The sequence below is a fragment of the Rana temporaria genome, chromosome 2, assembly GCF_905171775.1.
Source record: "Rana temporaria chromosome 2, aRanTem1.1, whole genome shotgun sequence".
In the NCBI taxonomy this organism is placed as follows: Eukaryota; Metazoa; Chordata; class Amphibia; order Anura; family Ranidae; genus Rana; species Rana temporaria.
The window spans coordinates 221,661,514-221,674,165 of NC_053490.1; the positions used below are offsets into that span (position 1 = coordinate 221,661,514).

General features: G+C 37.2%; 1 protein-coding gene across 1 annotated transcript in view; it reads left to right on the top strand.

Moving 5' to 3' along the window:
* SH3RF3 (SH3 domain containing ring finger 3) overlaps positions 1-4,753 on the top strand; it is a 537,384-nt gene extending 532,631 nt beyond the window's left edge. Inside the window, exon 10 of the mRNA XM_040336482.1 lies at positions 1,125-4,753. Within this exon, the coding sequence (XP_040192416.1) occupies positions 1,125-1,293 (169 nt within the window). The 3' untranslated portion in view covers positions 1,294-4,753. The remainder of the gene's footprint in view (positions 1-1,124) is intronic.
* Positions 4,754-12,652: the final 7,899 nt, after the last annotated feature.

Below are 12,652 nucleotides of genomic sequence, written 5' to 3' on the forward strand. Positions count from 1 at the left end.
TGGGACACATTATAGCACTATCTTTTTTCAAAACAACACTGGTCGGAATAGTTGCATTTTGTGGACCCTGGTTCCTTCCAGAATCCTCACACTAGCCCCCAAATTTCAGGTTACTCTTTTTTTCTTCCATACTGTAAAAAGGAGAATCAGATTAGTGCAGTAGAGCAATACAATACAAGCACCACTTAAAGCGGTGTTTCACCCTGCAGAACAACTTTTTAGCATAAAATTTGGCATAGTAGCGCGAGCTACAGTATGCCTGTCTTAATTTTTTTATCCCCGTACTCACTGTTATATCGTACATAGAAGATTCCGACTGCCCGCGGGGAATGGGCGTTCCTTTCAAGAGGGAGGGTGATTGACGGCCGGCTCTGGCACGTCATGCTCCCCGAAGACAGCCGGAGTAGGTCTCGGCTCTTCACGGCGCCTGCGCACAGACTATGCGCAGGCGCCGTGAAGAGCCAAGCCTATTTCGGCTATTTCCGGAGAAGCGTGACGCGCCAGAGCCGGCCGTCAATCACCTTCCGTCTGGATTGGAACGCCCATTCCCCGTGGGCAGTCGGAATCTTCGCCGGCTCTGGCGCGTCACGCTTCTCCGGAAATAGCCGAAATAGGCTTGGCTCTTCACGGCGCCTGCGCATAGTCTGTGCGCAGGCGCCGTGAAGAGCCGAGACCTACTCCGGCTGTCTTCGGGGAGCATGACGTGCCAGAGCCGGCCGTCAATCACCCTCCCTCTTGAAAGGAAGGCCCATTCCCCGCGGGCAGTCGGAATCTTCTATGTACGATATAACAGTGAGTACGGGGATAAAAAAATTAAGACAGGCATACTGTAGCTCGCGCTACTATGCCAAATCTTATGCTAGAAGAAAAAAAACTTTTTTTTTTTTTTTTATAGGGTGAACCCCCGCTTTAAATATTCAGAATGCAGTCCAAGTAATGCACAGACATGATACACCCCTAAATATTTAGAACGCAGTCCAGGTAATGCGCGGATATGAAAGGACATGCTACATCCTATAAAAATACAAAAAAACTAGATTGTGTATTACAGTATACCTTTTTTATTGAAATGTCCAAGTATGCATCTATATGGTTTATTCACAAATGATTGCTGTGTGTTTCAGATATCGAGTGGTTGTGCCATACCCGCCTCAAAGTGAAGCAGAAATTGAGTTGAAAGAAGGAGACATTGTTTTTGTTCACAAGAAGCGAGAAGATGGCTGGTATAAAGGCACATTACAGAGAAATGGAAGGACAGGGCTTTTTCCTGGAAGCTTTGTAGAAAGTTTCTGAAGCATTCAATGATTGTTTTATATTGAAAAGCATCTGTGTAATTATGTGGAAAATAAATAGTGGATTATGATGTCCATGGCACAAAAGAATAAGCACAAGACATCAAAATATAAGGAAGCCCGATAAATATGAGTTGTCATTTTGACTTCGAAAGATACCATTGGACCCCTTTAGCTTAAAATGTAAAAGAAGATCTTGAGTTTGATGTCCTTCATTGATAAATCGTTGATTTGAACATTCAGTGATATGTTGGAGTAGTGCCTTCCACTTGGAACCACAATTTGAGAAGATGTACATTTTAATCTTGTTTGATCATTGTGATGTATAGAATATAAATGAAATTACTTTAAAGTGAATCTTTTATTATATGCTAACTTATTTGTATACACTGCAGTGTTCTTATTACTTGCCTATGCAAGAGAATTAAGCAACGTAGAAGGGCCAGCAGGCATCAAACATTAACCAATCAACTGAAGTAGTGGAAAACATGAAGTGACCAACAACTGGTTTTATCCACAGTTACTCTATAATAGGAATATATGCACAATGAAGGGCACAAGTTTGTAGCGATCAAAAAATATATTTTACCAATCTATTAAATACTGGTCTTTCTTTTATCACTATAGTGATGGTTTGAATATGATTGTTAAAATGTATGTTTACATGTTGCTTTAAAATGTTCATTTTTGAACATTTATGGCTACTTTGAAATTATTGTGTTACATTTTAAACTTTTTTCTTAGTTATCAATTATTTTGCTGAGAAATGTTTACACGTATATAGAAATGGCCACATTTTACCCACAGTGCATCAGAAAAGACACACAAAACACAAAGACATTTGTGAAAAGGCACAACAGTGGGGTCAAAGAACAATTGTACTTGTAGTGTTGTTTTCCGTTGGGTAAACCCCCAGCTCTCTCAGTGCAGTCCACCTAGTCAAACCTTTCACTTCATGTGTGGCCCTGTTTGTTACTATACAGTCATGGAAAGGAAAACATCTTGGCTGGATCCTCTTCACACTGCGTTCCACAGCCTTTGATTTCCTTTGGATTAACCATACCCATGGTGGCCTCCAGCATTCATACAAAAAGGACCTGGCAGAGATGTTTTCCCTTTTAAAGGCTGTGTGGGACCAGCAGAACCACACCATGAAGATCATGCACTCAGAGAAGGCAGTCTGCTGTCAAAGGGGTACTTGAAGGACAACTGTACTAAAAGCAAAAACAACCTTTTAAACATTAGTATCTATTGGTAGTTTATGATCTTTATTCAAATCTTCCATATTTCAGATTCATATATTTATCTATATATTATTTGTTTACGAAGATGGTTATCTGGAATAAGTTCTGTTATATACCTGAAATAAAACATGTACTAGTAAAAAGAACACTGCACGTCCCTATGTGGAAAACATTTGTGTACAGATTGTAAAGTTGTGTCGGAGTATTGTCCTTGTCATTTTCTAGTATGAATTCTGAAGTGGTATTGAAAAAATTGGATACCTGGCTATAGGTCTACATTCACTTAATGCCAGTATACAGAAAAGACCAGCAAAAAAACAAAAACAAAATACATATGCTTCTTGGGACATTTGAGTGCAATAATTTTGAAAAGACTAATCATTAGTAACTAATAAAATTAAAATGAAGCAGTGCGATTTATTAAAGATGTCCTTACAATGGAGATGTCACAATTAAAATGGCAAGCGGTAAAGGATCTGTTTGTGCATGGCTGGATCGTTGCACCGCTGAGATCCTTATTTCCCATATTCAACCAACATTCAGAAGTGTTGCAAACATGGCATGATAGTAATCATTCCCTTTTCTGTGGAATAAAAGTAACAATTGCTGAATGACCTCATATTCCACCATATTGAATATTCTTTTGTGCAATAATAACCACTCGCTAATTCTCATTAAACCTTATGTGCCCAGCTCTCACAAATGATGCCAGATTTGATCTAAATACTTGGAAGCCTAAAAACAGAACATATAGGTCTTTGATTACACTTTATCTTCAATGTTGAGCCAAAAGCAATGTAACCTTAGAAGTGTCAAAGTAATGTATAAGGCAAGGTGCACTGAAATGTGACTTCCCAAAATTGGTTTTAGTCACCTTTTCATTTTTCAAATCCTGCAGGGATCCTAGATGATCATAATGGTCTTGAAATGGCTATAATTAAAGAAATGTTGTAATGTGCTCCCTATGCCATTTCCCTAGGACCATTAGGAGAAAGATCCAGACAGCATGACATCACCGTTCGACATATTAATACATCACCAGGGTTCATTTACCAAAGGAAATTTTCACTTTGCAAGGTATTTTTTCCTTAGCTCAGTGAATGTGGTGAACTTTCACTTTGCAAAGAATACCCAATCATTTAGCTCCCTCCTCTCGTTTAGTAAACTTGACAAAATTGGTTTTCTATAGACTCCAATCTCAACTCCCTAATTCTGCTGTAGGTATTTGTGAAACTACTGTAAGTAATGTCAAATTGATCAATCAAGTTTAACCAGCAAAATGTACTACATTAAAGTTGATCAGTCAAATTAGTACTCCTAAACTAAACCTTATGCAAAACCTGCTTGTTAATTTATAAAGTCTATATGCTCTGCAGCTTCCCTGAGTAGGCCTGGTCCTCTGGTTAGGTGTTGGTGTAAACTTTATCATGGACTAGAATTATCTAATGTAGTCTAGAGAAAGTCTCTTTCCAAAATTATTTACCAATGGTTGCAACTGAGACTTCTGCTGTTAATATAATTTTGGAAGCAGGTTTTAAGTTTTATAAAGTATATTTTTGCTAACCAGTAAAACTGAGAGTTTGGAAATGTTTGTTTGTTTTGTGTGACAAAGGTGGCACATAATTTTTAAATCATCAAATCCATTTTTATGGCTTAGAATAATGGTAGCTTAAAATATTACTTTGAACCCCATAATTTGGGTAGGTGGTTAACTTGCACAAAATGAGGGGTATTTTACTACTTTAAAAGGGACACTTTAACTTGTTATGTTTTATTCCTTTAAGTCTAGAGTGTATATATAGTAAATGTCCTAAAAAATGGGACACTCAATGATTTCTCAGTTGTATTTGTTTCAAATTGTTTTTATTTTTGCAGAGATTCTGTGTCATAGTAAACATGGTGAGGAAATGTCAGTTCTCTAGTGTCCCTTTGAAGTTAACTGTTTACCTCCAATGCATGGAAATTATGAAATCATTAGACCATGAATGTGATACTTGTGGGTTGGAGGGTTTAACTTATAATGCAAACAGTTTTAGACAGGAGACCCATATCATGCTGTTTGCACACAGTAACATTGTTCTAATTCTAGTACCATCAATATGGAAAACACTTTGAGAAATGCATTTGCTTTTCAGCAGAAAATTGACCTTTACAAATTAATTCTGGCAATATAATAAATGACCATGTTATTCAATTATAAACTATGGTGTGACTATTGCAAATGCATATTAATTTATTTCTTTGTAGCAAATGACATTGTAAAGTTCTTGACATAGACCCATTTTGTCTAGTTGCATAATCTTGAGGGGCATGTAGTAACTGTTGTCCTGCCTGAAATATGAAAGTGCCTTGTCATATGACTTTGACTTACCGCACATAAACAGACTTGAATAAATAACACCCCATTTGTTTCTACAACCAAAAGATACTGTAGTGTAACCACACACAGCACATCTGAAATATTGTACTACATTTTATTAACGTGCCATACTTATTGTACTTAGGAGCGCCTTTCTATCACACAAACCTCCCCCTTTTGTTGCAGTTGCTGCAGAAAGCTTTCTAGCCAAGACATTCATAAGACATTTGTAAACTGGGTAAGGTAAAAACATCAGTCCCTTACTAAAGCATGATTCATTTTTTTTTTCCTGTTCAACCAGCGGGCTGAACGGGAGTAAAATGAGCCAATTCCCCCATCCACATGAAATCTTCCCACTGTGATACTGTATTCTGCTGGCAGGGAGCCTTTCCTATTGGCAGAATATATTAATCAGTGTTACGGCTACAGTCAGTTGAAACGAATATTCCGGAAAAACCCACGGCAGGCAGGTTGTACACAAGTCGATCAATAGGCCGACTTGTGTACAAGCAGCTAGCCCATACATGGATCAAAATTTGGTTGGTACCTGCTGAACCGGATACATTTCGATCTATGTATTGCCAGTTTAAGGTAAAAGAAAGGGTAAATTGTGATTCTTCCCAAACGAGGAATGTAATGCAAAGCTGAGCATCAGCCTACATAATATACTGTATATATGTGTGTAAATATACATATATAGAAGGACACGGTTTCCAATTCAAAAGTTTTTTACTGAAAAATCTTTAAGACAGCTTTGCTGCCACCATATATATATATATATATGTCTTAAAGATTTTTCAGTAAAAAACGTTTGCATTGGAGATCTTGTCCCATCGTCTTTTTCTACTGAATATTGGTGGATCATTAGGAGCCAACCATGATACTGCTCCAGGAAAGCACAGAGAAAAAAAGGGAAGTAACTCACCCCATTATTTAATATATATATATATATATATATATATATATATACAGTTATATATATATATATATATATATATATATATATATATATATATATATATACAGTATATATAGCAATGTTTCACAACGCCTGAAACATTGGATCATATGCTAACCAAACGTTATTGTTGTTTTTGCAATGTAGTGAGATATCACTTAAATAAAATATGTTTAAATACGTTAAAATACGCCAAAGTGAAAAAATGCACAAGTAAAAGGAAATTATCACAAGTTATTGTAATAGTATACTAGGTGTCTATGTAAATAGAAAGGCATTTTGAACACTTATAGGTGCACATTAGAATAACGCACCTTAAAATATCCTGCTACATGCTCCTCATTTTAATCTAAATATACTTAGGTACTCCAGATAGAGATGCATGAAGGTTTCACTGCAACAAGTTGCACACTGTCAGGTAGTCTGCTGCAGCCACTTTTAACCTGGGATGCGCCATCAATGGGGTTTAATGGACAGCCTCCTATGTGTCTTCCACAATGCACTATATACAGTATGGAATGAAGTGCATAAGTGTGATATAAATACTGCCTGGCCATGTGCAGACTATGTTGTTGAGAGCTCTGTCAAGTATTGCTATAAAACGCACCTCTGTATCAATCCATTCACCTCAGGGTTAGGTATTGTACATTGAGTTCTGGGGAATTCATGCATGTAAGTACCGTATTTTCTGCTCCATAAGACACACCTGACCATAAGACGCACCAAGTTTTTAGAGGAGGAAAATATGAAAAAAAATATTCTGAACCAAATGGTGTACTAAAATATTTCATAAAATATAATATTTCTACACTGACAACCAATGTAAGGGGGCACCCTACACTGATCCCCAAAGTAACTGGGACATTTACCATGACCTCGACACAACAGGAGTATTTACATCAACCACCAATGTAATTGAGACATTTACACTGACCAGCCATGTAACAGGTGTATTTACAGTAACCCCCCATCTCTCTACTCATCTCTGCATTCTTATCTCCCTCTCAGTACAACTCTGCCCCTCTAACTCATCATCTGCTAACCTCTGTCCACCAAACCCCTACTCTGCTAACCTCTGCATTCCAACACCTCCTTCCCATTCAACTCTGCACACCTCCTCTGCTCACTGCACACCACCTCTGCTCACCTCTGCACATCTCCTCTGCTCACTACACACCTCCTCTCCTCTGCTCACCACCTTTAATTACTTCTACATGCCCCCTATTCTCACCTGTATGCTGTTTACATCCTCCAGGTGGGCGGCGTGCAGAGGAGGGGGCGTGATTTGCATATGAGACGGCCAACCTTTATTTACATAACAATGCCCACGAGATTTACATGTGAATGCTGATCCTGTGGGGTTAATTAAAGGATTTAGCTGGGGAAGATAGCTGCAGAGGGCATCGTTCTTCGGCTGAAACGATCCCCCTATCAGCGACACTGCTGGTCAGTATTCACTCCAGAAGATGCACAGACATTTCCCCTCATTTTTTTGGGGGGGGGGAAGTGCGTCTTATGGAGCGAAAAATACGGTAGGTTGTCGGTCACAATCTATATTCTGAATGTATGGCTCTGAAACCATACAACCAAATTAAAGCAAGATATTTAGTCATAAATGGTTGGTTCTATATACTGTAAGTACCAATAATAAATAAAGCCCATGGAGATATAAAAAGCCAGTATGCCATTTAACAATTTCATTGCACAGGTCCCGTATTCTATATAGTCATATATTTTTAAGTAAAGTACCCATATACAGTATCAGTAATAGTTCCTCTATCCCACTGGTCATATTACAAATTAAACATTGGACAGGTTTAAGAAGTTTTATATCTTGTACATGTTTGTGAATGTTTTTAACAACACCTACATAGGAGTTATTATTAACAGTCATAAATATATACTTTAAATATGTGTTGGCTGGTCACATTCTTTGCACCAGAGTTGTGATATCTATAACTTATATGTAATGAGGATTACTAATCACTTTGAAAACCCAAATATACTGGCACTAGTAGTTCCTCAGAAGCTTGCGTCCGCTGGTGCAGTTGGGTACTGTTTATTGTATTTGGTCTACAATTCCGTTTGTCTTGGAACAGACTCATTTATAGTGTTCACTAATACCAATGATTGGAAGCATTTTCTACTGATTTAATGAATGAGAGTTATTTAAAGTTGTCACGATACATACTTTCATAAATGAGAAAACTGCCAGCATGTCAAAAGTGGTAAGTGTGTAATTAGCGTTGATTGCTATACCTGAAAAAAATCAAATATACAATAGACTCTGATTTTAATCCAAGGGATAGAACAAAGCAGCCCATAATCTATAGACTCTGCTGTGCGGTAAAACTTGAGGTGCATAAACTGTAATCAAACCATAAGCACATCAGCAGCTTGCATACCATAGAAACAGAATATATAATTTTACAGACGCATGACGTTATAAAAGCTTTGGAGGTGGATAACTGCCTGTCCTGCCCAATACAACCAATCTTGGTCTTTAATCTTTGTTGTTCATAAAATAGGGAATCTGTTTGGTTGCTAGGGAAATGAGGCCTCGTACACACGACCGAGGAACTCGTCGTAAATGAAACATTGTTTTCCTCGACGAGTTCCTTGTTAGGCTTGTCGAGAACCTTGACAAGCTTTCTTTGCGTACACACTGTCAAGACAAAATCTCGTCATTCTCAAACGCGGTGACGTAAAACACATATGACGGAACTATAAAGGGGAAGTTTGATTCCACTGGCGCCACCCTTCTGAGCATGTGCGGGTTTCTAAGCATACACAAGAACGTGTTTCTCGTCGAAAACCAGCCTGACGAGGAACACGACGAGGAAATTGAGACTCCCGATGAGGAAAAAGAGAACTTGTTCTCTTTTTTTCTCATCGAGTTCCACGACAGTTTTCTCGATGAAAAACATACACACGACCGTTTTCCTCGGCAAAAAAGCTCTGCCACCAAGTTTCTTGATGGATTCTGTCGAGGAAAACGGTCGTGTGTACGAGGCCTTACAGACAGTTCTTTTAGACACATTCAGTAATAAGTTCTCCGGGGTTAGTTTTGTTTTGAAACCAATGCAAGGCATCATATAATCATAGTATGTTCTAAAAAGTGACAACATAAATCCTTGACAATTGGTATAAGCCACCCACGCTTGCTAAGCTCATGATAAATTACAAAACACTTCTTGATTTTTTTTTCTGTATTCTAGATACCATTTCTTTTAATAAATCCAGAGTTTGGAAAATCGGCATTTGCTTTTTTTTTATTTGCCCAGAGCTAATTTGTAGGAAAATTTTATAAAGAGGTTTGTTGCAAAATACAGTGTTGTTTTTTCTAAAATTGGCACTGAATGAAAACAGTTTTAGGCAACTGTTACATCCAATGCAGTAATTTGTCATTAACCTGGGTATATGCTAAAGACTGTGAATGTGTAAAGGATCCATTGCATTGATTTGAAACTTAAAGCCATGATGTATGTACGTAGATCTCCAGGGACTAATGTCCATGATGATAACATTTAGAAAAACATGACATCCAAATACTCAATGTGTTTTTGTTGTCTTTTAACCTTGTACTCTCTAACTGTAGTGGATGAAATTAAATCCCCTCAAAAGTCTCCCATCTAAGTGTATGCTTCAGTTATGTCACCATACCTACAATTGATTATCACTGCACTGCATAGTCAAAGCCTTCTTACAAAGGAAGGTACTTCCAGAGGGAAAGTTCGCACTATGCACAATACAAAATTCCATAGCATTCAACCATTTAAGTTAAATAAGGGGGTACAATTAGAACCTATGTTTTAAAGTTTAATAAAAACAGTGGTATATACATGTGCAAACACAGGTGGAAGCCACATACCCTGCAAGTCACCTCTGAAAGAGTGACCCTATTAATCTACTGAGCATTATATAAATACAGAGCATGTGTCCTTCTACTAGAAGGGGGATAAGGTAACCTCCAGAAAACCGTTATTGTTATACAGGTCCCTGTGTCGGTGCCTGGTAGATCAGTAGGCTGTCAGTTTACTGAGTCCTGAGCATCTGTGGTGTCTATTTTTATTTTCTAGGGCACTTTTGACTTTAGGGGCAAATGTTGTGTAATTTTGTACAGTGCAACCACAACTAGGTCAGCCTGATATATGGCCTGAATTTTTAGACTATGCCTACCCTTTTCATCCAAAACAAGAGCAACACACATACAGCTCAGATGAAAATATTAAGAATGGATCCCTTATCAAGGTAGCAGCTTTGCCCTTCCCATCCTATCACTTTGAATAACATTAAATAATGATTGCAGTATAAGCAGAGAAGCCTACCCCACCAACTGCCTACACGTTCAAGAGATTTGAAAGACATTTATTATCATTCTACAATAAAAATCCTAACATGAAATACAGGTGTAGCCCCATATCTCATAAAAACATCCCATATTACATGTTAAAACATGAATTACCACATAAAAACATACACACAATAAGGAAAATATGCTCCCCTTCCCTCTGTTGTGCAGTTACAGACAGTTCACACAGATTTGACCAATTGTGCTATCATCCTGGTTCATAAAGAGTTTAAAGAAAAAAAGTCCACCATCCAAAGTGAAAAAATAAATAAGCTGAAGTGTATCTTCCACTTTCTAAAGTGCAGATCACCCCACTTTAGGCAACCGCACCACCGTGTTCCTTCACCACATACTTCATAAACACACTTGCTTGAAGAAACTTGCCCCTTTTATTTTAAAAAGTCTATAAGAGGTGGTGCAGCATAGCTGTCCTCCTATTTTGGTCTCAGCTAGTTATCCTCCCAGGCTCCAAGTTGCCCATGAAAATAAAGGCAAGGAATCCACATATTGTAAAACCATATACAGTAGAGGTACTCACAAATCAAAACAATTCAGTGCCAGTAAAAATGACGTCATCACACACCCTGGAGTTCAGAAGTAGCCTGTTGTAGCTCTGAGACTGGACCTTTTTATTGTTACTGGCACGGAATATTTTATTTTTGTGAGTACTGCTACTATTTTAATAAAAGTTTGTATATATGGTTTTACACTATGTGGATTTCTTGGCTTTATTTTCAAGGGCAATGTGGAGCCTATGAGAATAACTAGTTGAGACCGAATTAGAAGGATGGATGTGCTGCATCACAGAAGATCGTTAACACACAAGCTCTTACTGACTTCTCTGAGTAAGAGGGTCAAGTTATGTTTATGAAGCATGTGGTGAAGGAACACAGTGGTGTGGTGGGATAAACTGCACTTTAGAGAGTGGAAGATACACTTCAGTTTATTTATATTTATTCACTTTTGATGGTGGACTTTTTTTCTTTTAACTCTTTATGAACTGTGATTTGATTTTGCACTTGGTGGCTTACATTTGAAAGATTTTTAAGCACAGCACTTATTGTACTCTTTGTTCTACCAATGTATATCTATTGGTGTATATGTGTTAAAATGGAACCCCAGGTAAAATTGCATTTTAAATTTGTAATTTTGGCAAGTACATTATTAAATATGCCTTATATGGAGGTCTGCTTTAATTGTGTTGTCATTAGGTTGTAATTGACCTTCATACATTAGGCTCATGTGATATTTATTTAAGCCTAACAAAAAATGTGAACCTTTGTTGACATTTGTTAATTCTAAAGATTTTGAGCTGTTAAGTGTAAATGAAGTAAAAACACAAAAGGGGAGCAAAATAATTAACTATGGACTAATTCAAAACTTTTTTAATTAATTGGGGCAGGTAATACTGACTGTCAAAAGCTGTGCTTCAGTATTAATTCTGTTCATTAGTCTTCCCTCTGATATCAGAACCCCACACCAAACAGTTTATGAATCAAGCTGTTTACATATTTAGTGTGTAAAAGCTCTAGAAATTGGCGTGGAAATAAAAAATGACTGCCTTTCTATATTTAATGAATTGTCTTCCTGACCATTTTAAAATAGACAGCTTAATTTATTTTTTTGGGTCATTTGCTAATTACATGCATTTCATTACTTTAAAGTCTTTGGATAACTGTTTTAGTTCCTGTCTATAACATTTTGTGGTTACTTACTTAAACACATAAATGGATAAAACTACAACCAGTTAAGGGTCATTTTCTTTCCTAGGTTGATACAGTTCTTTATAATGGTTTACTATGTCACACCACACTTTTATTTGAATGTGCACGTTCCAAGGTTAGTAACAAAACATTTTCAGGGCACGCACAGTCTATAAATGCTACTTGTAGGCATATATAGGTAGTTCAGCCTTATTTAGATGCTTAGTGAATTTATCTCCCTCCCTTTACCAGAAGTATACAATTCGGTCACATTTCTATTTACCGTATATATGCATGTTCCGCAGCTAGTAGCAAAGCTTGGTTGGGGTAGACACAGAGAACATAGAGTACCTGTAGGCACATATAATTAGTTCAATCTTACATTTTATTACATGCATGGTGAACCACAGAGATCTTTCATCATTCTGGATAGAAAAAAGTTAAACAAAATTTGATGGTAAAAGGTTGGTGGAGAATAGGCACATGAATATATGTCATGTGCAAGAGGATATCGGATCTGTAACAATATTTCTAGTAAAAAAAATGTTATAAATTTCTTCAGATAATGCCTAATTTATATGTATAAATATACATCTATTAAAGTTCAACTGTAACTTTTCATACAATGCATCTTTTGCAGTACATTTTAGTGGTTTTCGCCCAGGTTTAAAGCTGCACTCCAATTAAACCACTAAGGTACAGTTTAAATAAAGATTTTTGTACTGTCTTAGCTGCTAAAAGATTA